Consider the following 25,691-nt stretch of genomic DNA (forward strand, 5'->3'; position numbering starts at 1 on the left):
AGGGGAGGAATAAAACGGCAGGTTTCCTGCAGTGTCAAATCTTCACTTTCTCATTGTTAGCGTGGGCCCTTAAGGCCCGAGGAGCTCCAGATCAGGGAGGTAAGTGGTGTAGCCTTCTTTATCACTGAGCTGGAAAAAATACATTTGTTTGCTTATTTGAGTTGGTATTACAAACACATAACTGATTATTTGAATAACTGTTTATATTAAGTGACAATTCTTGAATAATTAGCTGGCATATTTCTGAAGCAGGGGATTACTGTGTTTATTTTAATTAGCTAATTACAGCAGGCATGGGTTCTTTCATGTGCTCCGCAGTGAACGCTGCCACCCGCGTGTGAGAGAGACTGCGAGTCATCTCTCTGCTCAGGGTGATTAGCTCTACGTAGAGCTGCATTAGGGTGTAGTTTGGCTTTAATTTTCACATTGTAGGGCAAAGTATCCAGAAATAATAAAAATTTATTTAAGAAGTATAGACAGTACTGCCAAAGAGGAAAGGCAAATGAAATCCTTTATCTTAAGGAGAGAAAAAAAGTATAAGTAGTCATATCAGTAAAATATATGAAGCATTACTATGAGTCTAGTGCTAGATAATAGTCTTTATTCCCCCAGAGAAGGCTCAGAAATGGACTTAAATTGTAGTCGAGTTTGACTAAACATTAAATAAGAACCAACTAACTATAAGAGTACAAAATAGACATCAGACCAGTCTTTATGACTATTCCATACAGTCTTTATCAGGATAATATTTTTATTTTGACCACTTTCTTCATCACCAGATAAATGTTTTTAGGGCCTAAACTGTGAGACCCTTTGTTGATGTTATTCTTATAAAATAATATACATGAAAGCACATTGAAAATTATAAAACACCAGGCCAGTATAAGCAAGTTTAATATGTTGTGGATCAGATTTTTATATGTATAGCTAAATTTTTTTTAATTTTTACACTAATTTCTCAGGTGAGATAGGCTGGAACCGAACTTCATGAATCACTATAGATCTTTCAGTTTATTGATGCAGATTCAGACATATAGTAGTTTGTTTTTATTTACCAAGAGAAAACTCACTCAAACATTTAAAAACTCAGCATATTCGTTTCTCACTTGATTTTTTTAAATTATTATTATTTTTTTTTAGAGGGGAGGTAATTAGGTGTTTTATTGTTTGTTTGTTTTTTATCTTTAATGGAGATACTGGGAAACAAACCCAGGACCATATGCATGTTAGACACGCACTCTACCACTGAGCCTCCCCCTCCCCACTTCATTTTTAAAACCCATATTGGTCTCTGCATGTTAAAAACACGACCATAACCATTTGTTCTAAGGGAATTTTAAATAACTATCGAAAATAGGTTTAGCATTCAGTCACAACACAGTATATGCCCACAGTAAATAACAGGTCCTTGTAGCGGCTCCTGGTTTCTCTATACACTTTGTGAACACACCCAGAGCATATCCTGGCTGGGCGTCCACAGAAATGCAAACTATTGACTCTTCTTTGTTTGGGTGACAGAGTTCATCATCTGGGAACCTTGAGATTAAGCAAGACTTTGTTTCAGAATCTCCAATCTATGTTTTAATCCTAATTTAACAGGATCTGCAACAACTGCAACAGCTTCAACAGCAGAATCTCAACCTGCAACAGTTTGTGTTGGTACATCCGACTACCAACCTGCAGCCAGCGCAGTTTATCATCTCACAGACGCCCCAGGGCCAGCAGGGTGAGTGCCTCCTTGTCCATGGTACCAAGGTTGTCCTCTTATGTGACACACATGCTGACTGCTATCGTTTTGACCCAAAAACTGTCCATTAGAACAGTGTTTTTATTAAATTTTATTTAACTTTAAACTCAGCATTCATGTTGACAAAAATTTTTTGTTTGTTTTTGTTTTTTTTCCTGTCAAGCATACCTCATAATCGAAGGTCATCTTTCACTGCCTTTCCCCTGTTTAATCACTAGGGAGGAACCAAGAGTTTGGCCAAAAGTCTAAATGAAATCCTTCAGCATGCTGAACGTACATTGGATAAATTGCTTCTACTGTTTTGATCGTTTTTCATGAGGATGTGCTCAGAGAATGTGGGCTGAGCACTGAAAGTCTATGCCTCTAACAGTCATTTGTTTTCTTTTAAAGTTTGAGAGGGAGAGGGTGTTATGTTAGAAACTGCGAATTTTATGACTTATAAAAGACATCTTCAAGGCCTTTTAGTGGTAAATATTGCTGTGCAACTTCTGTATGAAGTTCAGTCATGTTTGTAGGGATGGTTAATGGAATCAGTGCAGAGTGTCAGGGTATCAAGGCTTCAACCCAAGGAACATTAGTGCATCTCTGCTGATTCCTCATCATTTCTGTTCTTTAGCCTTTTTATCTTCTTGATCCTTTGGTCCAAAATCTTTTGTTATGTAAATACCTGTTGCACGTAATGGACCTGATAGCCTGCTCCTTTCATGAACGTGACAATTCTCTGGTCCAGCACCTACTGCCAGTTTCTAATGGATTCTGGCTTAAGAAGTTGAGGTAATCTTTGCTGTTTGACATAACACGTTTGTGTTTTACAGGTCTCCTGCAAGCGCAAAATCTTTTAACACAACTACCTCAGCAAAGCCAAGCCAACCTCCTACAGTCGCAGCCAAGCATCACCCTCACCTCCCAGGTCCGTTTTCTTCCATGAGGGTTGCTTTCTCTTATCCTGTTGTCTTGAGAGACTTCTGGGCTTTGTTTAATTTAAAACCACAACCCCCTAATAAAAATAATCCAAATAGTTTTCAAAAACTCACCAGAAATTCAAGGCTAAGTTTGTCAGCTTGATAAAGCAGTGCTACCAAATTGATGTAGTCTTTGAAAATCTTCAAGGCGTCCCAATTTTCTTATATGTTCATAAAGAATAACTGTGTTAGTGGCAAATGAGTATTAAGTTCTGGCTGTCTGACCATCCTCCCCCTCCATATTTGGTGGTAGAGAATACCACCTGAACTAGATAGACACCTAGAGCCTCTGTTAAAACCCATCTCTGCCCTTTGCCCCATCTCAGAAGCTGCAAAGAAGCTCTGATCTCTGTGTTTTATTCCATTTCAACTTTCAGATGTTGCTTTAGCTCGTTTCTACCAAAGTTTAACTGTGGAAAAAAGCACAGGTCCAGGCATTTAGAGATTTAGACCTAATTCTGTTTCTTATCTAGCTGTGACTTTGAGCATGTCGTTTCACCTCTCTGCACCTCTGTTTCCTCATCTGTAAATTAGGCAATTGAACTAGCTGCTCCTGAAACCCCCTTCCATCTCTGGTTCTCTTTATCCTTAATCATGGAAGTTATCACTTAATACTAACAAATTACTAGATTTGACAAAATTCTACAACTGTTTATGAACTCTTCTAACTGTTTAAGAACTCTTCTAGGAAAAGAAGGTAACTTGCCCAGTCTGCTCAAAGGCATCTGCAAAAATACCATCGTAAAGACTGAATACTTAGCCCCTAAGATCAAGAACAAGGCAAGGGATGGCCACTGTTACCACTGTTATTCAACATTGCACTGAGGTCCTATCAATGCAGTAAGACAAGGAAGAGAAATAAAAGACATATAAATTAGGATGGGAGAAGTAAAACTGTCTTAATTGGTAGGTAACATAATAGTGCAGAAAGTCCAAAGGAATCTACAAAAAAGTTGCTGGAATTAATAAATGAGTTTACCAAGTATGTGGGATACAAAGTCAATATACAAAAATCTATATACTAATAACTTATTTGGAAATTAAAACTAAGATGAAAAATATTTACAGTAATTAGAGATAAATTTAACAACACATTTATAAGACCTATATATTGAAAACTATAATATCTTGCTGAATGAAATTAAAGAAGACCTAAACAAATGGAGAGATATAATGTGTTCATGAAGACTTCCGCTGTTAAAATATGAGTTCTCTCCAAATGGATCTATAAATTCAGCACAGTCCCAATTAATATCCATAGGCTTTCTTTGTAGTGATTTGCATGGTGTTTGTAATATTTATACAGAATTGTAGAGGACATAGAATAGCCAAACAATTCTGGAAAGTAAGAAAGTTGAAGGATGACCTGATGTCAAGAATTATTATAAAGCTACAGTAATGAATAGAGTGTGCTAACAGCGTATATTCAAATAGAAATGGAACAGAAGTCCAGTAGACCCACACATATAGAGCCAACTGATTTTCCACAAAGGTACTGAAGGATTTCAGTGGGAGAAGGAAAGCCTTATCAACATATGGTGCTGAAACAATTGACTATCTGTAGACAAAAAAAAATGAACCTTACTCTTTATTTCACACAATATACAAAGATTAATCTGAAATGGGCTGCAGCCCTAAACTTCTAGAAGTAAACTTAGAGGAAAATCTTTGTGTCCTTGGGTAAGGTAATGATTTCTTAAATGGGACACAAAAAGCACTAACCATAAAAGGAAAAAAAAAGTGATAAATTTAATTTTGTAAAAATTAAAAGCTTCTGTTAAAAGAATAAAAAGGAAAGCCACAGAGTGGAAGAAAATACTCTTAAAATTTATATCTGATAAAAGACTTGTATCCAGAATATATAAAGAACTCATTCAACTCAGTAGGACAACCTAATTTTTTTAAAAGGGGATGTGTACAAAATATTTGAAGATACTTCACCAAAGAAGGCATGTAAATACCTAAGCATATGAAAAGATGCTCAAAATTACTAGTCATCAGGAAAATACAAATGAAATATCACACTACACACCCACTAGAATGGGCAAAATTAAAAAGACCATGATAATTCCAAGTGTTGGTGAGAATATAAACCAACCACAGCTCCTACACATTGCTAGTGGGGTTGTAAATTGGTACATTTTGGGAAATAGTTCAGCAGTTTCTTATAAAGTTAAATATACATGTACCTTATGACTCAGTAATTCTGCTCCTAGAAATGAATGCATCTGTCCACACAAAGGCCTGTGTATGAATGTTCATAGCAGTTTTATTCATAATCTCCTCAAACTGGAAACAACCTAAATTTCCATCAGCTGGTAAATAGATAACATAAATTTTGGCACATCTATATGATGGAATGCTGCTCAGCAATAGAAGGAAATGTACTTCTGATACATTCAGTATCATGTATGAATTTCAGAAGTATTACGCCAAGTGAAAGAAGCCAAACGTACAAGACTGTGCTGTATGATTCAATTTACATGGCATTTCAGAGCAGACAAAACTATGGAGACAGAAATCGTCTCAGTGGTTGCTGGGGGTGGGAATTGATGGCAAAGGGCACAAGGGAACTTTTGGGGGTGATGGAAATTTTCTGTATCTCAATTGTGGTAGCAGTTATATGACTATACATAGTTGTCAAAACACATCAAACTACACTTTTAAATGGCGCATCTAATTGTGAATAGGCTGAACATAAAAATAAGATTGGAAAAAAGCCAATACTAGTCAGTCCTTCCTGGCCCTTCAAGCTTTGTAAACAGTTGCGGTGCTGTTGTAGCTTCATCCTGACTCCTGCTCACTGAATTTTACTCCACTGTTTCTAGATCTGGCACAGTCCAGCCTGAGGTTTCTGGAGTTGGGGTAACTTATGTGTAACCACCCCACTGAAAGGTACCCAAGCTATTTTCAGTCCTTTGTTAATTGAGAATGGGGCTGCTTCAAGCCTGGAGATGAAGGAACAGTCTGATAGTTGAGACTCCCCTCTACCTATACACCAGTTTCAAAGGGAAGTGCACAACCACATAGGAGTCTAATATGGCTCTTGCTCTTTGGGGCTCTTCCGGAAGGATTGGGTTAAAAATTTCTCAATGTCAGCAGGCCGTAGAGATGAATTATGTTGTCTTCATTGAAGCAGGATGATGGAGAGGAGCCTGCCCCAATTGTAGGCCTTTGGAATTCCTGTTCTATAGTTTTCAGGGCCAGTTAGTTCAGTTGGAGAATGCATGTTACTAATGCTGTCAAAGTTAGGGGTATGTGACCCATTTAAATTGCAAGGAAAAAAGCGCATAGCTGTAGACTTCATCTGTAATCCTGTCCTATAATCTCTCTCCTGGTTCCGTTCACAGGAAGGGTCAGCTGAGCAGTTCTGTTGCAGAGTTGGGGCAGCATCTCCCACTAGTGAATACGCAGAAGGGCGGGTTCTACTCAGGGCTTGTGAATAAAATAGAGTCGCCTTGTGCTAGTGTAATAAGAACATTTGATATTTTCTTTTTAAAAAAATATAGATTATACCCTTATGTTCCCAAGTAAACTTTAGATGGAGTTAAATAATTAAATATTTAAAAACACATAGAAGAAGCTAACAGAATATTAAAAGGAATTTTATCCAAGTTAGAAATAAGTCAAAGCTTTCTCAGATTTGAAGCAACAGAAGATATTAGAAAGGGAAAAAAATTACTCAAACGATAATTTAAAACTTATGTACACAGAAAAATGGAAAAGAGCAGATCGGGAAAGCTTTTTGAAGCAATAGAGCAAAGGCTTAATCTGTAACATTTGATGAGCCCTTTAAGGATAAGGATGAGAATAAGGATATCATTAACATATAAATGGGTTATGGATGTAAGTTCAGTTCACATTAGCGGAAATACAGATAATTGACACATGGAAAAACTTTGGCTTTAAGTTATAAGAGAAATATGAGTTAAGGCAACAACGAAGTACCATTTACTCCCTGAATTAGCAAAACATTTTTAAAAACTGCTAACACAAGTCATGTGGAGAGCATTGTATAGTGGGAACCAACATTATGATGTGTATCAGAAGCCATGAAATGGTTTTTATGGTGTACCCTTTATCCAATTACAGAAAGTCCTTTGTGAATTTATCTCAAAGAACTAATTACAAAGATGAAAAAACAAACTCTATACACAAAGTTTTTCATTGTGGTATTACCTATGTTAGTGAAAACAAATGAAAAAGTGTCTAATAATGGAGCAGTTATTAAATAAATTATGATAATATTACCTCTCAGTCAGCCTTTGAAAATGATAATTATGAAGACTAAAAAACCATAGGAAAAAAATTAAAGCATAATGTTACGTAAGAAAAGCAGAGTATAAAATTATGTTACCATAATCACAGTTAAAGTTAAGAATGTAGATCTGAGGGAAGGAGATAACTTCCAGAGTCATGGGTAAATTTAGGGCACTGTGTATGGTGACAGTATATATTCACTGGTGTTTACTTATCTTCAAGCTCATCAAGATGTAGGCAATAAATATATACAGCTTTTCTGAGTGTCAGTCATACTTCAATTAAATAAAAAAGTTTACTGCTTTGATTTTGTGCCCTGTGGTCCCATTCAATGTTTTAATCATCTTATAAAAATCATTCTGACCTGCGGGATGTATGCCTTGTTATTGAAGGTTTAAAAATTATAATTTGTGAGAAACAGGTACAGGTAAATTCAGTGCATCAAATTAAAAACAACATAAAAAAGAAAACATGTAGGTCTATGGAAGAAAACTTGAACAAATACTCAAAAATGAGCCTATTATCATAAGTTATTTAAACTGTAGGTGATTTACTTTTCCCCCTTAAAATAGTTATAATAATTTTTTTATAATATTGTATTACAAGTTGGAGATATGATAATAGTAAACAAGAAAGATATGGTTCCTGCTGTTTTGAAACATAATTGAAGTGGCATATTTATAAAATAGATTCCTAAAAATAAAGACTTATTAAAAGACATAAGATGCATGTGTTCAGACCATTTGAAAACCCAAATATAATGGGTTTCAGTTTTGTGTATTCAAGACTTTTCCATAGACTTAACATGTTTAACCTTTAACTGTAATTCTGGTGTACATAACATCACTCTGTGCTTTTCTCACTCGGCCTTATGTTGTACCTTCTACAGTGTTACGTGGTCTTCATAGTTCTTGAATACAGCCATTTCCTTAAGTTGTTTATTTGCAGCACGTTCCAGTTATAAACTTAAATATCCTTGTGTGTATTTGTTCTTATCCTGTTCCTTCTCTAACAGCCAGCAACCCCAACACGCACAATAGCAGCAACCCCAATTCAGACACTTCCGCAGAGCCAGTCAACACCAAAGCGAATTGATACTCCCAGCTTGGAGGAGCCCAGTGACCTTGAGGAGCTTGAGCAGTTTGCCAAGACCTTCAAACAAAGACGAATCAAACTTGGATTCACTCAGGTAGGAGGAACCCACCCTCAACTTAGGTTTCCCTCCTTGGCTAGGTCCAAATACTTGCTTTCCATGTTCAAAGAGTCTTCTAAGGAACCATATGTTACTCAGCCTTGTTTTTTAGTTTTAGACTGTAACTTTTTCTTAAGCCATTTTCTGCATTTATAAGTGTAGACTACTGTTGTATATATCCATTTATAAATGTATAATTTACTGTTAGGTTAAAATTATTAAGATTTCTCTCAGAACACAGGCCTCTGAAATTAGAATTATACCAATAAGTGACGAGAATTTAAAAGGTTATGTTGGGGGATGACATATACTGAGAGCTTTGTTATTTGAAGAACTTCTGATTCTAGACCTTTGTGCTATATATATATATATATGTAGGATTGAGAGGACTAAAGATTACAGGGTCTTTTAGAGTAGCTGAAAAGGGAAGAGTTTGAAAGACTTGTTTAAAAATAGCTTTGGGGGAGAGAGAAAGGGGTGGTGGAGACACACACACACACACACACACTCTCTCTCTCGCTCACACACACACACACACACACACACACTCACTCACTCACTCTCGCTCACACTCGCTTGCTCTCTCTCTCTAAGCCCAAAATGAAACTGATTAATCAGACAGGAGTCTGCTGAAGATGAAAGATCCAAATTAATCAAAATCCAAATTAAAATTTTTAAAATGTCACCTAGCAGAGGGCTTTTAAAGTGGAATAAGTTTAATGGTCTAAACAGGCATCTGGGTATATGGCTTTTTTGTTCTAAGCACTCCCACTGACTTAACTCTATGATTAACCTGTCACAAATAATACTTTCAAAGCAGGAAAAGAATTAAACTGAATGACATTTATGTAAAATGATATAAGATCATTAAGAGAAATAAAATTACTGAAGTACAGATTAGATTGGGTGTTTTAATAGAACCAGGAAAAACCGATTGTTTTCTTCCCAGAGAATATAATAATTACTGTTTGAAATTTAAGCCACAACTTAAACACTATCCAAATTATTTTGTGTTGAAAGTACAGCAGTGCACCACCTGCTCTGGTAGCTCAAAAGTCAGGGATGACATCCCTGCATGTTTTCTGTGGGTTTTTAAGAGCAGACTTTTTATTCCTTGTATTTCTGTGGAAATTTATTTTTGCTCAAAGTAACTAATCATACATTGGGAACATAAAATGATTTTTAAAATAGATATACTTTTAGAGACAATACTGTTACATTTGTGAAGACTTTTAGTTTTGAAGAAACAAATTACAATTCAGAAGTATTTTAGTATTTTTGAAACATCTGAACGATCTGGCTTGTTTTTAAAAAGAAAACTTAATGATACAACTAGATGGATGGGGTAAATTAATGAGCTTAAATAAGTATAAGGCTGGCATGTTTAGCAGTGCTTCAGCTTTTAGGCCACTAGCACAGCATACTCTTGGGTTCCCTAGGAAATCGTTGCCCGAGTGATATGCCAAGGATGTTAAGGCTTTTAAAAATCTTTAACTTTTACCCAAAGAGTGGTTTACCTTCCTGTGGCATTTGACCCCAGCAGACTGCCAGTACTGTTTCTTCCTTTTTCTCTCTCTCTCCTTTTTGTGTGAAGGAGCTTCCCCGTGGTCTGGTGTTCCGCTTTATGGTTTTAGCCTATTATTTGGCACAACTGTTCCTTATTTTTCAAAACGACTTTGACAAAGCAGTGGCAACATTTCAGAAACCTTGACTGCGTGGATTAAAGCACATATTACTGGTGCAGAATGGGAAGATCAGTGTTTGCTTTTAAATCAGATACTTCAGTTGTTGTTTTTCAAACATTGCTTTGTACCCCATTTATTTATGAAACACAGAGTAAGTTAGACATTCAAGTTATTAATTAAGACAAACAAAAAAAAAACTCCTATTCCCTGAGTAAATACATGTGTTGTTAGGCTTTTTAAACAGTAGTTGTTGTCTAACTACATAATTGGTTATTAAAGGATTACTGTAGATGTCATTATGTAATTAGAAGGCAAGCCATAGTACAGCACCATCACATGTGGTTCATTCATTATTTCCTAATCACAATCTTTGTTCCTTTTTAAAAAAAAATCAAAGGATATAATATAGCTCAGATTAAATGTGAGTCAACTGCTTCAAATTTACTTTGTGAAGGAGAACCCAAAAGCAAGTGAGTGAGGTGTGTTACAAGAGCACTAAACCAAACTTACATCAAATTAGTGAGAATTAGTATATTAACTGAGGCATCTGTTGCTTTTTATTTAATTAAGTCATTTAAATGTGAAGGAAAATTGTATTATAAATCTCAGTTAAGTGGATTTGTTATGTTTTGCCACAGTTTTAGTTGATGGCATAATTTTATTTCCAGCCACCAACTTGAGGCACTGTCTCTTATTCTTATTATGATGTCATTTTTGAATAGGTATTCTATTTTTTGTTTATTGTCAATATTGTTACTTTTTAAAGAAAGGTCTTAAACAAAAGTTTGTGAAAAAATTTTAGTGAATTATGCAGTTATAATAAACAGGAAACATTGCCATCTGGCTCCTACAGCAGGTCTTACATTCAACAATTGCAAGGTTTAGTTGGCCCTAGTTTTTTTGGAAGCTATAATTTAACAGATAAGGTGACCAAGGCATGAATATATGTGACACACAAAGCATAGTCTAGTGCCTGACGTACAGTAGGCACCTAGTGAATACTTGTTGACTGAATGAAAACTTCATAAACATAACAGAGATAACGATGTAGATAAGTCTATAGATATACCTATAGATATTTTTGTATATAGAGATAATGATAACATTGACGCCCCACTCACACTACTCTGGTTCTTTGAGTTTTACTATAATTGGAAGGAAATCAATAAGCGGTCCACTTCTGTTCTAGCTAGATGGTATATGCAGAGCTGTTAATAAAACTTTCTGTGTTGATGGAAATGTTCTGTATTTGTGCTGTCTAATATAATAGCCACTATCCACTTGTGGCTATTGAAAACCTGAAAGGTTAGTGGTGCCAAGGAACTGAATTTTTAATTTATCTGATTTGAATTAATTTAAATTTAAATAGTCACATGTGGTTGATGGCTAACCTACTGGAAAGATTAGAACATAGATCAGTGGCAGGGAGGGCATAGCTCAGTGGTAGAGCGCATGCTTAGCATGCATGAGGTCCTGGGTTCAATCCCCAGTACTTCCTCTATAAATAAATAAACAAACAAACCTAATTACCTCTCCCCCGCAAAAACAAAACGAACAAGCAAACAGAACATAGAGCAGTGGGAGTTCAGGTATTCTCATTGCCTCATTTTATCTTACAGTTTCAACATTTCTCCTCTGTTAAACTTTTTGTCTCAAGTTTCTCACCAGTAAGAAAATGGAGTTTAAAAAGAAATGTCTCAGAGGAAGAATATAGCTCAGTGGCAGAGCCCATGCTCAGCATGCATAAGGTCCTGAGTTCAGTCCCCAGCACTGCCATTAAATAAACAAACAAACACACCTGATTACCTCCCCCCACAAAAAAATTTAAAAAGAGAGAAAGAAATGTTTGTTCTCTTCCTTGACTACCACCTAATTCAGATGCAAATAAACAATGTACTGTCCAAGGGAGGGATAAATTTGGAATTTGGAATTGACAAATACACACTACTATCTATAAAACAGATGAACAACAAAGACCTACTGTACAGCACAGGGAACTATATTCAATATCTTGTAATAATTTATAATGGAAAAAAATCTGAAAAAATACATATCTATAGATATAGGTATATATAACCAAATCACTTTGCTGTACATGTGAAACATTGTAAGTCATACTTCAATTTTTTTTAAAAAGGTTTAAAAAAAAATGTACTATCCAAAAGGTGAATTGAAGGGCTGGGAGTCAAAGGACAAAAATAATCCTAATTCAAAATGAGTGTTGCCGGGATAATTGGGAGTTGGCTGTCTCATAGTAGAGTAAGCTGTGTAGCATTTTGGACCAGAAATGTTGCCTTTCTGCCCTGTCCCTTAACTAATTGAAATGAGAGCATGAATCATTTCCACTCCATGAGCTTCTGTTACCTACATACACAGTAACTATTCAGATACGGCTTTTTTCAGCTTTAACAAGAGAAATTCAGCTGGAAGAAAAGCACTGTATACATTTCAAAGGTTATAGGCTTATAGAGAAAGATATTTTTTGTAATATATTCAGGGGATCATTGTTCTATTGCTATAAGGTTACCAAGTTTCCAGTGCCCATAAAGGTTTGACTAAATGGGTCAAACCTCTCTACTGTGAATTTCTATCTCTATAACGGTTACAAAAGTAGTCTTTTTAGAATACCTGGTTTTTGTAACAAACTTTGAAATCCAAACTAGGGGTGGAAAAGAGATTTTTTTCACTGCTTCCAGAAATACTTTACAGGAAAAAAAATAAAAGAATGAGGCATCATTTCTAAATTTTAAAGTGATTTATGGGAAGTTTGGTTAGTTTAGAAATACCTAAGTTTATCTAGACAGTTAGATCTATTAACCCTGTAGGGGATACAGGTTAACTGATATTTAAACATTACTTGGATCACTTTTGGTTACATCAGTTAAGGGACTTGTTAGAATATCAACAAATCACTTGAGAGTTAGTAGAAATATTTGATTATCTTAATCATTACATAAGGTAGCAACAAGAGACTGCAGATGGGGTGAATATGGGACAGTTTTGAATGTTGTCATGATCAAGGCCTAACTGAGTCTTCACTAGAGTACTGTGCTCAGCTTAGGGACGGATGTTTTTGTGGAACCCAGTCAATGATTGTTGATTCTTTGTCTGGAGTGGTTATTGGAGCAGCACCCTTGAGTGAAGACTGTTTAGTTGAGTGAGATGACTCTCTCTTCTCTTTCTTCGTCTCCCCGCTCCTGCTCTGTATTCCTGTGCAGGGCGATGTTGGGCTCGCTATGGGTAAACTGTATGGAAATGACTTCAGCCAAACTACCATCTCTCGTTTTGAAGCCTTGAACCTCAGCTTTAAGAACATGTGCAAGTTAAAGCCACTTTTGGAGAAGTGGCTAAATGATGCAGGTGAGTCGATATATAAACAGTTTCCTCATTGTCCGTTGAAATTTTACAAGAGTAATTGTTGTATAAATCGGAGTTTATATTTCTTACTACATTGTTGGTACTACAGAACCTTAAAATAAAGCTCACTAATCTTGGGAGGATCAGTAAAAATCATGGCTACATAAATCAGAGAGCTAATTTATTTTAATAACCTAGTAATTACAGTGTATACAATCAGCAGTAATTTTTAGCCTTGGAATATTCTTGTATTTGAGCCCAGGGTGAGGGACAGCTGAAGGAAGAGGATAAGAAAACCTATGTATTTAAATAAATTTGAAAAACAAGTTTATTGAGTCTTTCTCAATGAGTTATCATAAATCTATTCCTGATTATATTTCTGCTTTGTTATTAAAAATGATCATATATTGGTATGTATATACAATATAATATCACTCAGCCATAAAAGAGTGAAATAACTGTCATTTGTTAGCAACATGGATAAACTTAAAGAATATTATATTTAGTGGAGTAAATCTGACAGAGAAGGTTTTTCTGTGTGATACCACTTGTATGTGGAATCTAAAAAGTAACACAAATGAATCTGTGTACAAAACAGAAACAGGCTCATAGACATACAAGACAAACTAATGGTTACAAAACAGGAGAGGAACGGGGGGAGGGACATATTTAGAGTATGGGATTAATGGATACAAGCTACTATACATAAAATAGGTAAGCAATAAGGATTTACTGTATAGCACAGGGAATTGTGCTCAATATCTTGTAATAACCCATAATGGAATATAATCTGAAAAAACATATAACTGAATAACTTTACTAATCACCTGAAACTAACACAATATTGTAAGTCGACTATGCTTCAGTTTTTTTTAAATGACCACATATTTCATACATAAAAAATTGAGCTGCAAGTTTTAACTTACGTGTTTTGTGCTGAGGTTTCTTTTTTGGAAAATTTGGATTTTGAGTCACAGAATCATAACCTGTGAGTGCTGTAAGGAACCATAGAGATCCCCTGGACTGTGGTTCTCCTGGTGGATGTGGACAAAAATCAGGTCTCTGGAAAAGACAGACCTGTAACACCCACCCTTGGACAGTCTGATTTCATATTTCTAGGTGAGGCCTCAGCATTTGTAATCTTACTGAGTTCTGCAGGTGAGAACCACTGGCCACCTCCCTCCATCTCATTTTATGTAGAGTGGAAAGAAACTTAGAGATGTCTGTGACATGCCTAGGGTCATTAACTATTAAATGACAGAACTTTGTTTAAAGTTTTAAGAATTTAGAAGTGTTTCATTGTTTGGTTTGGGGGGCTAGGGGTGCCCTAGATCATACCAGTGAAATAAAATGATAGGTCATTTGCAAGATAAATATTAATCACTCAATAACTTCCAAGAAGATTTCTTTCTTTTATCCTTAGAGCTAATAAATAAATAAGCAAACAAACCAAAACATAAGAACAGAACTCAGAAGAGGTAGAGCTGAGTATAAGGGTAGGAATAATAACCTGCTCTCTCAGAAACAAATGAAAGCGTAATGGTGACAATATAGTCAACCGTCCTGAGATAAAGAGTGCCGGTGAGAGCAGCAGGAGTGTCCACGGCAGTGAACAGTGTTTTCATGTAGGTTATGAAAACCTTTTCATGCTTGTTTTTAGCTTAAAATATTTTGGTCAGTTTGTTGTTAATATATGTATTATGTGCATGAATCATGCACAGTTAATTTGATTTCCATATTTTCTTCTTCCTTACAGAGAACCTCTCATCTGACTCGGCTCTCTCTAGCCCAAGTGCCCTGAGTTCTCCAGGGCTGGGAGTTGAGGGCTTGAACCGTAGGAGGAAGAAACGCACCAGCATAGAGACCAACATCCGTGTGGCCTTAGAGAAGAGTTTCTTGGAGGTTGGTGAGGTTTTTACTTTTCATGTACGTGGGATTATCTGTATGGTACTAATGTTAAGTGCTGTAGACAATAAAATACAGACTTGCAAGCATCAGCCGTTATGGATACTTACAACATATTGGAGAAAATAGGACAAAGTAAGTTACTGAACGTAGGAAACAAAACCGGAGTGCTTCCAGGTTCAGGAGAGACCCGTGGATGTGAGCCCTCAAGGTGAGAGAGGTGGCAGCTGTTAGAGTTGCACAGGGATTCCACAGACAGGGAGGGGCGGGAGGAAAGCACTTCAAGCAGAGGCATCCGGGGAGGAAAGCCATGAGATGTATCAGGGGAAACACGAGTAGTTTGGTTCAGCTAAATTCTGGTGCTTACGTCCTTAGAATAGTAGTGTGGGACCAGAACACCAAAGGCCTTGATGGGCTATGGAGTTCAGGTTACTTCAACAGATACTTGGCTTTTGAGGGTGGGAGAGAGGGAGGGGGAGTTACCGGGGACTATCACAGTCAAAGCTTCCAGCACGATTTTGACTTCTCTAATTCAGAAAGAGCTTGAGCACAGGGGAAGGAGCACTGAATACAGGAGTCCTGCCACTTAACGACTGTGTGATTGGTCAAGTTACTTGATTTCTTAAGCTGAAGTCCCTTTATCTGTGAAATAACGGCCTTTCCTTCCCAACTGTCTCACTGCCTGCCTCACACTATCCAAGCGAGATTGTGTTGTGTCGCACTGAGAAAATGCTTATTATTCTTATTCTGAAAACAATAAGGTGCTGTTTTCATTCAAGATTAATTGCCATTAGTATAAAAAATATATAAATATTCAAGAATAACTTATTCTAAGTTAATATGACTACATTTAATAAATACATGTTCATTAGAATGTCTGTCTGTAGAAGTTCTTTGTTAAAAGTGGACTAACATGGTCACGTGTATCCCAACTGCGTTCTCTGACTTGTTCCTCCCTGTTTGTTTATTCAGTTAATGACGTGATTATGCCAGTAGTTCAGAAAGTTTTTCCAAAAGGTGATTTTTTTTCCCCTTCAGAATCAAAAGCCTACCTCGGAAGAGATCACCATGATTGCTGATCAGCTCAATATGGAAAAAGAGGTGATTCGTGTTTGGTTTTGTAACCGCCGCCAGAAAGAAAAAAGAATCAACCCACCGAGCAGTGGTGGGACCAGCAGCTCACCTATCAAAGCAATTTTCCCCAGCCCAACCTCACTGGTAAGGATGAAAAATAGGGATGCAGGCTCAAGGTCAGTTTTACAAATGACCTGTCAAAAGAATTTATTTCATTATAGGAATCTATTGTATTTATTCCCGTTGAATAAAGGCATATAAATATATTTTATATGTTACCAGAGTAATTAAATCTCATGTTGTTATTAACCCGAGAACTTACTGATCTTTCTTTTTTTAAAGTAAACAGTTTTAATCCTTTCCTATTTCATTGCAGTTCATTGTTCTCTTCTTTGGTATAGTTTATTAGGTTATTCTATAATTGTGGGAGTAAATTTGCAGCTGATTCCAGTTATCTCAAAAAAATCTTTACTTGCTTTTTATTCACATTGGGTTCTAAAGCCTAGTTTATTAAACTTTTACTTACATGATTAAGTGACAATAAATTCTCAGATAACCTCTGAACTTGTAATAAAACAGTTGTCTCAGATCTTTACTCAAACATGTGGGCCTTTGATTTGTAGCCTTACTGAGTAACCTCTGCTGTTTAACATTAGGGTAGTGTTCCTAGACTGAAGGGACCTGCAGTGGTCATGTGACTCCTTTGATCTCTGGGGCAGTTGTAATTGTGATGCCACCTTTCAAACTAGTGTTCCAAAGACAAGAAGATTGTTGAGTTTGCATTTCGGATACTTTCTTGTTAATTTATTTTTAATTCATTTGAATCTGTTCTAGGAGGTTTTTCAAACTAAGGTCATCATTAATAGCACTTACTAGTTTGTTAAGTGAAGGTTATTGTTGTTAAATGGTGAGGCTTTAATCATAAAGTTTATGGGCTAGTAGCTGTGAAAGAGATAGTCATTAGGTACAGTTTTGTTTTCTGTAGGTGGACTAGTTGGTGTTTGGGATTTATTTGTACTAGAAAAAGGAAGAAAGGAAGGCAGTATTTCTTACAACACTGTAGAAATACTTATTTCAAAAGGAAACTGTCAGTTTTTTAAAATTTGCTTTGGATTCTTTCCATAATGTCATAAAACCAAAAACAAGACAGTCTTGTCCTCATAGAGTCAAAAATAAAAGTAATAAGAACTCCAGATTCCCTGATCCTGTTGAATAGTTTTCTTGTTTAGATTAAGTTTATAATTGGTATAATATTTCTTACTGATTAGATAGTATCTGACTCAGCATTATTGAAATTTGAGAATATTTTTATTCTTTTTAAAACTTGGGGAAAGCCATTTGTAGTATCAATGAAAAATCGTCTACTAAGAGCAATCTCAGCATAAGCCAGGTTTCTCAGTTCCAAGGTCAAAAAGTAATTAATATCATTTCCTTTTAGATTTTTATTTTATTCTACTGTATCTAGAATTTGAAATTTTTTATAGGCAAAATAAGTCTAGAATATGAGCTTAAATTTTAAAATTTTGACTTTTAAATGCTTTTGCATATTTTCACTTCTGACCTCTAGGTGGCAACCACGCCAAGCCTTGTGACAAGCAGTGCAGCAACTACCCTCACCGTCAACCCAGTCCTCCCTCTAACCAGCGCTGCGGTGACTAATCTCTCTGTTACAGGTAAGCAGCAGCCAGGCTTTGCAGCATTGAGGCAAATGGTAGGTTTGTGTGAGAATCTGCCATTAAATTATGAATTAAGACTCTAACTAAAGATATATATTGCTTTTTTAAAAAGTTATGTATGAAAACCTGAACTCCAAAAATATTATGAATAATACATTTTTCAGAAAGACTATTTTCACATGAAGATTTTTCTCATCTTTTTTCTTTCCCACATTAATCTATCTTCTACATTGCTCCCAGAGTTACTTTTTTTTAAGTAACTCCTCTCCCTTAAAAACCTTCAAAAGCTGAAGCTTTTTGTATTCAGGAAAACATCCAGATCATCATGAAGTCATAAATTATTTCAAGTCTGGACCTTATCTTCCACTAGTCTTTTCTCCATCCCATCTTCAGCACACAGGAGGGCTCCTCCATACCCTTGTGAACATCCCTATAGCCTAAAATGTTGCCCATTCCAACCTCTTCTTCTTTCTGATAGTGATGAAACTGTCCCAGCTTAGGTATCAATTCTTGGAAATATTCTTTAGCTTTTTCAGGAAATTGTTTATTTCTACATGCCTGTATTATAAACAATTAAATTTTTACACTCTGTCAACAGACTACTTCTCAAAAGATTTGAATATTCTTTTTAAAATATCAATGCCTAAAGTTAGTGCTTGGCACACTCACTATAAAATAAATAAATTTTGTCCCTTTAATTAGCACATTTCCCAAATACATTTAAAATACTTAAAAATAGATTTAAAAATTTCTTATGTATAGCACAAGGAACTATATTTGATATTTTATAATAACCTTTTGAAAAAGAATATGAAAATGAGTATATGTATGTATATGCATGACTGGGACATTATGCTGTATACCAGAAATTGACACATTGTAACTGACTATACTTCAATTAGAAAAAAAAAACAAGATGTAACCAACAAAGAAAACAAACCAAAAAAAACCCACAAAAATTAGGTAACTTAGTGTCATCATCAGAAGTTTTTTAGTGATACATAATGCAGAAGGCATTTTATAATTATTCACCAGGCTGATTATGTGCTAGTAAATGATTAGATGGATTTGTGATATTTTACAATGAAGCTTAAATTTAACCTGGAGTTGGGGGATTTGGTTTTCTTCACTCATATTTCAGGTTCATGACGCTACTTTGGCTCTGTGACCTAACCATGACGTTAAAATCGAATAAATGGCTTTATATAGTAATTGAATTTCTAAGTTATTAGACAATTGTATAGTATTTGTTTATTTAAAACAATACTTTTTTTACCTCTTTTTGGGTCTTTGACCCCTTTGAAAATTTATCGAAAGCTATAAACTTTCCCCCTCACAAAACAGACATATACCCACAATTTTTAGTAAAATATAAGAATGTTTATAAATGACAAACCTCATCAGTCTCCACCTCACCATGGCTTGCCATTTGCAGATGTCTTAGGGGCCCACAGATTACAAATTAAAAGCCTCTGTTCAAGAGTATATAGTATTCAGCACCTCAGGTTAATAAGCAAACTGTTGGTGATTGGTTGCCATTATGTTGGGCGCCAAAACATGAAATTCCTGCCTTTGAGGAACTTACTGTCTACTCAGACTGCCACTGGTTGTTAAATTGTGTACTTTACCTCCTAAACAAAATATAAATCTTATTATGTTAGGTCTAAAGATACCCATCTTTTGCAGAAAAATTCTGAAACAATTAATTTTAAGAACATATACATACTCAAAGCTAGCAAAATTTTTTTATCATTTTTTATCTTTTTTTAATCTTAAATGACTAATCAAATTTTCTTAAACTTGATTACTCATCTCATTCATGCAGATTTAATTAAGAGTTTTCTGAAATGCTAGTAACTTTTTGGGGAATGAAATTTTTCTTTAATTATTAAAATATTTAACATAGGAAATTCAAATAGAAAAGACACAGTCAAAATGAATAATATTTTTATTTTGTCTTTTTATCTTTTTTATATGTACAATTCTAATAGTACTTACAGTGATGTATCTTTTTTTTTAACTTAACATCTTAGTAGATATCTTCCTTTGTTATTAATAGTTTTTACATTTCTACTTTTGATTTGCCTTTGTCGTATTGTTTGCATGGTAATTTCATAGACATTTCCATATGGTGCCATCACAGTTAAGTTCTAGCTAGGTGATCCACTTTTCCAGTTTGAAAATTATTGCAGTTATTACATCCCAGGAAACCCCTCAGTCTCCAAGCCATACATCTTGTCTCGCTTGTTCACTTTTGTATTCCTTGTGTCTAGCACATCACCTAGCATGTATGATACCCAGTAATTATTAAGTGAAGTTTTCATTATTGTAAATAATGCTATAAAGAGCACCTTTATACATATAGCTGTTTCTTAAATTTTATATTTTTATGTAATTTCAGACTTACAGAAGTTATAAGAATAGTACAGGAGAAATCCTAAATTTCTTCCTCACATTTTCCAAATATTAAAACCTTGCTGTATTTGCTTTCTCACTTCTTTTTCCTCATTCTGTGTGTTTCTCTTTGTGTGTGATTTGTTTCTGAACTATTTTAAGAGCAAGTTGCAGATATGCCCCTTTATCCCTAAATGCTTTACTGTGTATATTTTTATAAACAAAAAATTACCACATATAACTAGGGTACAGTTATCAAAAATCAGGATATTAACATTAGCTCAATAATATCTCGTAAACAGTTCACGTTCAGATTTTGCCAGTTGTACCAGTAATATTCCTTATAGCAAAAGAAAATGTAAGATCATGCCTTGCATTCAGTTGCTGTGTCTTTTTAATCTCATTTCATTTGACAGTTTGAATCTTTCTTTGTGTTTTGTGACACTGATTTTTTTTTTTAACTATAGCTATCCCCTTAATTTGGATTTACCTGGTTGCCTCATGATTAGATTCAGATTACATGGTTTCGGCAGGAATCCCACGTAAATGATGTTGAGTTCTCCTTTGTGCATGACTTGGAGACACATGCTGTTGATTAGTCCCACTACTGGTGATATTAACTTTGATAATTTCATTAAGGTGGTATCTGCCAGGCTCAGTCTCATCTTAAAGTTTCTCTGCCTTGGGCCTAGAATCAGCCTTCAAGGATCCCTGGTTTCTTTTAGTGAGAAACAGTGCTTAGAAACCAAGATCTAGGCACTATAAGTGCCCGTTGATACTTTGTGGTCATTGTTTCCAGGACGTATCAACAGAAGGAGATGTACATACACATATATAATGTATATATATTATATGTGTGTATAGATACACACACATATGTATATTTATATACGTACATCCACACACACATCTATGTGCATTTTTCTTTATCCAGCTGTCTACTTACATTAAAATCCACAAGTTCATACTGATATCTCCAGTTCCATTCCATTACCCTATAATTCGTTCTTTTCTATCCTAACCTCTCTGCATATTTTAACTCCCTTCTTAGTGACAGTGAGTAAGTAACCTGGCTCCCATTTTCAACAAGTTACTTAATTGTTTCGTCGTATGGTGAAGAGAAAGTGGTTTCAAAATTGCTAACCTATGCCTCTGAAAAGAAAAAAGCCTACTAATTCCAGTATTTGTTCAGAACTCTTGTCTTAAGCCTGAAGGCGTGAAGTCCAGATATTGCATTCAAAAGTTTTTTATTAGTCCTTTTTGTATCCTCTTCAGTGTAGTTACATTATTCATTTGAAATTTAGTTCAGTTTATTTGTATTCGATATTAATGTTTTTCCTCCCATCCTTGTGTTTTTTTTTTAAATATATGAGATATTAACATGGTTTTAAAAGTCAGGACTATACAAAAAGTTCCCCTCAGAGAAATGTCATTCCCTTCTGTCATAATTCTCTATATCCTTTCCCTCCCATTCCCATTTATGCCCTTCCTGTGTTTCTTTTGAATGAGAGAGAGATGTATTTTTTTTAATTTACCTTTGTTACTTTAAAGCTAGCATACTATAAATGATCTTTTGCGCTTCGTTTTTCTCGCTTAACAGAACATCCTGGAAATTACTCCACATTAGTTTCTAGAAATCTTCATTATTTTGTTTCATTATTGCAGAGTACTCCATTATGTGAATGTACTGCAGTTTGTTTAACCCCATTCCTGTGGTCTGGACATTGTAATTGTTGTGTGATTATAAACTATTCTACAGGAATAACCTTGTGTATATTTGTGTGTGTGTGTGTGTGCTGTTGGAAGTGTGTCTTGAGGGTAAATTTCTAGAAGTAGAATTGCTGTGTCAAAAGGTACACGCCTTTTGTAATTTTGCAGGATGCTATCAAATAGCCTTCCACACAGATTGTACTTACTTTCACTCCCACTAACTATATGAGAGAGCTGGTTTCCCCGTAGCCTCTGCAACAGAATGGTATACTTTTTAATTTTTGCCAATCAGATATGTGAGAAATCGTATCTCAGTGTACTTTAAATTTCAATTCTCTAATCATGTGAAGTTGAACATCTTTTCATATACATAAAATCCATATCTCATCTTTTATAATAGTGAAATAGGTGTGTTTCAGGTTGACTGATCAGTGTTGCACAGGCTATAAATTCCAGTACAAAGGAAGTAGTAAGAGCCAAAGTTGTTGTCTTCTTTCCAACCATGTTAATTTTCTGTTGGTACATAATAAATGACCACAAACATAGTGGCTTAAACCAATACTCACTTACTATCCCACAGTTCTGTTGGTTGGAAGTTTAATCTGGGTCCTTTTCTTAGACACTTACCAGGCTAAAATCCAGATGTTGGCTGGGGCTCTGACCTCATGTGGGGCTCAAGATCCTGTTCCAAGTTCATTAGTTGGAAGAATTCTATTCCTTGTGGTTATAGGACTGAAGTCCCCCTTTTTTTTTTTTTTTTTGGCTGGCTGTCAGCTTGATCACTCTCAGCTCCTGCAGGCTAACCTCAGGTCCTAGCTTCATGATATTCTCACAACATGGCAAGTTCTTCAAAGCCAACATGAGAACCTCTTCAGTCAGCTACTGTGGAGGGTCTTATATAAGATAAGGTAATCAATCCTCTCACCTTTGTCATTTAATATAACCCAACTAAAGGAGTGACTATTCCTTTTCTCATCATGTTCACAGATCTGTCCATACTCAAGATAAAGGAATCATACGTCTGGATTTTGACATCTTCCTTTAAAGAGCTTTTGAGTTTGCTTTGGCAGGCAAATAAGTTAGTACAGATCAGTTTGATCTTTTCAAGTCTTATTTTTTAAGCTTTGTTAGGTTGGACATAGAGTAGCCTTCACTAGTTTAACTCTGCTGCTAAGGTGTGGCCCTTCTGGGGTCTCTACTGAGTGCCCAGATATTCAACAAAGTTTCTCCTCTCTGTTTAGCCAGAACTGGAGTATCTCCCTGTCCTACATGAATTCTGAGGATCATTCAGTTCACAGCCTCCCCGCCTGGACTCACGGAGTTTCCCTATGCACGTGCAGTTTAGTATTCAACCAAAGATCCAAGGGAACCCCTATGCACATTCCTAGAGTGCTTTCTCTATTTAGTTTCTTCCTTTCCTTTACCCTCTCCTGCAGCTTTCAACCATTTCCGCATCCAGTGACTGGTCTTTGTCTCCTTGATTCATTGAAATTGCTGCGCTCTATCTAGTTTCCTCTTTGGATGCAGCAGTTTGGAAAGTGCTTCCAGATGAAGTCCAAGTGATTGTAGGGCTTGCGTCATTTGTTTCCCTTTTTTCAGGCATCACAGCCCTGTGCTGCCAGTTTTCTCACGTCTGAAGTATTTTCTCACATTTCTCTATTCTTGTTACGGTGAAAGGGTGAGTTTGCTATCATTAACTTTTTTTTAAAATTGAAGTATAGTCAGTTACAATGTGTCAGTTTCTAATGTATGGCGTAATATCCCAGCCATGCATATATATACATATATTTGTTTTCATATGCTTTTTCATTAAAGGTTACTACAAGATATTGAGTATAGTTCCCTGTGCTGTACAGAAGAAATTTGTTTTTTTATCTATTTTTATATATAGTAGTTAACCTTTGCAAATCTCAAACTCCCAAATTTATCCCTTCCCACCCCTTTTCCCCCAGTAACCATGAAATTGTTTACTATGTCTGAGTCTGTTTCTGTTTTGTAGATGAGTTCATTAGTGTCCTCTTTTTTCTTTGTAGATTCCACATATGAGTGATATATGGTATTTCTCTTTTTCTTTCTGGCTTACTTCACTATAATGATGATCTCTAGGTCCATCCATGTTGCTGCAAATGGCATTGTTTTATTCTTTTTTGTGGCTGAGTAGTATTCCATTGTATAAATATACCACAGCTTCTTTATCCAGTCATCTGTCGATGGGCATTTAGGTTGCTTCCACATCTTGGCTATTGTATATAGAGCTGCTATGCCATCATTAACTGTCGTGGTCAAAGGGAAAGTCTCTAAAAATGTTAAATTAGTAATCAGCATTTGTGATTGTGACAAGGTCTAAGGTGACCCTTTATGGTGCCTTCCTCCCAGTGTTCATGCCTTTGTATAATCCTCTCTTGAGTGTGGGCTGATCCTTTGGCTTGCTTCCCATCAGTAGAATGTGTCAAAGGTGACAGAACATCTCTCCACGTTTACATTACATTTGCAAGACTGTCTTGTTAGCAGACTTACTCTAGGGACCCTCTTCACCAGTCTGGTGAAGTAAGAACTGAGGAAGTACACAAATCAGGGAACTGAGGGTGACGTTTAGGCACTAAGGCAACCTTCAGCCAACAGCCAGAAGGAAGCTGAGTGCTTAGTCTGGGACAGCAGGCAGAGTCTGCCAAATTTCTGCCAAGAACCCAAGTGAGCTTGGCAACATACTCCTCCCCAGTCATGCCTTTAGAGTGGAGGAGAATCTGGCTGACACCTTGACTATGGCCTTGCAGAGGACCAGCTCAGCTGTGCCTGGACACCTGACCCACAGAAGCTATGAGGTCACAAGTGTCTGTTGTTTAATGCTGCTAAGTTTTTGTGGTACTTTGTTAAATAGCAGTCAAAAAGGAACACAGTAATACTATGTTTGTATAAATATTATTCAGGGCCAGTTCATATGATTGAACCTATAGGGTAAAAAATGTAATCTTACGACACTTAAACTTTGCTCTTTGAAAGAGAAGATTACAAGAGTTGATGTCAAATGGATTTTCTTTCCTTATTCTTGTCAGCAGTTGCTCAAAATCATGCCCCATTTTAATTTTTTTCCTATTTAGACCATAACTTTCTTACCATAGCTTCTTTTTCTCTGACATTTCTATCCTGCCCTTCTTTTTTGTTGTTGTTGTTGACAAAAGTTGTATATTCTTCCACCCATATTATTTGTTAAAGACATCCACTGTCTTCATCATACAGCTTACCTAGTGCAATCTGCTTTCTTCCTGAAGACCATCTCCTTGGGATCTCTGTGATTGCTTACTTTAATTTCTTTTCATTGTGTCCTGTGTTAGATACAGTATTTCTAAGCTCCCATCTCCCTCTACCTTTTACTCTCAAGTAATTTTTTTTCTTTATTTAGAAACGTATGGGAGAGAAAATTTCCAAGTATATGCATAACTGAAAAGTATTTTGCCCTTGGAGTTTATTTGTAGTTTGTCCAGAAATAGAATTTTAGGTACAAAATTCCTTTTCCTTTGCATTTAGAAGGTATTGCTCTGTTGCGTTTTAGATTCCAGTATTGCTGATAAAAAGCCTGATTTCAGTCTAATTTTTGTTGGTAATTTCTTTTTTTTCCCTCTGTAAACTTTAAGGACCTTTTTATCCTAGGTGTTCTGAAATTTCACTAGAAGGCATCAAGGCATGGGACCTTTAAAATTTATCCTCTTTGGCCTTCAGTGGGCATTTTCA

At 35.8% G+C, this 25,691-nt stretch overlaps 1 protein-coding gene across 4 annotated transcripts in view; it reads left to right on the top strand.

Annotated features, from left to right (window-relative positions):
• The window catches only part of POU2F1 (POU class 2 homeobox 1), a 146,791-nt gene that overhangs the window by 98,564 nt on the left and 22,536 nt on the right, over positions 1-25,691 (top strand). For all 4 annotated transcript variants that reach the window (XM_074349755.1, XM_074349757.1, XM_045515856.2 and 1 more), the window contains 7 exons: positions 1,600-1,726; positions 2,563-2,657; positions 7,985-8,158; positions 13,065-13,206; positions 14,960-15,105; positions 16,147-16,326; positions 17,750-17,855. In XM_074349755.1, the coding sequence (XP_074205856.1) occupies positions 1,600-1,726; positions 2,563-2,657; positions 7,985-8,158; positions 13,065-13,206; positions 14,960-15,105; positions 16,147-16,326; positions 17,750-17,855 (970 nt within the window). The remainder of the gene's footprint in view (positions 1-1,599; positions 1,727-2,562; positions 2,658-7,984; positions 8,159-13,064; positions 13,207-14,959; positions 15,106-16,146; positions 16,327-17,749; positions 17,856-25,691) is intronic.

This window comes from Camelus bactrianus, chromosome 21 (assembly GCF_048773025.1).
Source record: "Camelus bactrianus isolate YW-2024 breed Bactrian camel chromosome 21, ASM4877302v1, whole genome shotgun sequence".
NCBI classification, from domain to species: Eukaryota; Metazoa; Chordata; class Mammalia; order Artiodactyla; family Camelidae; genus Camelus; species Camelus bactrianus.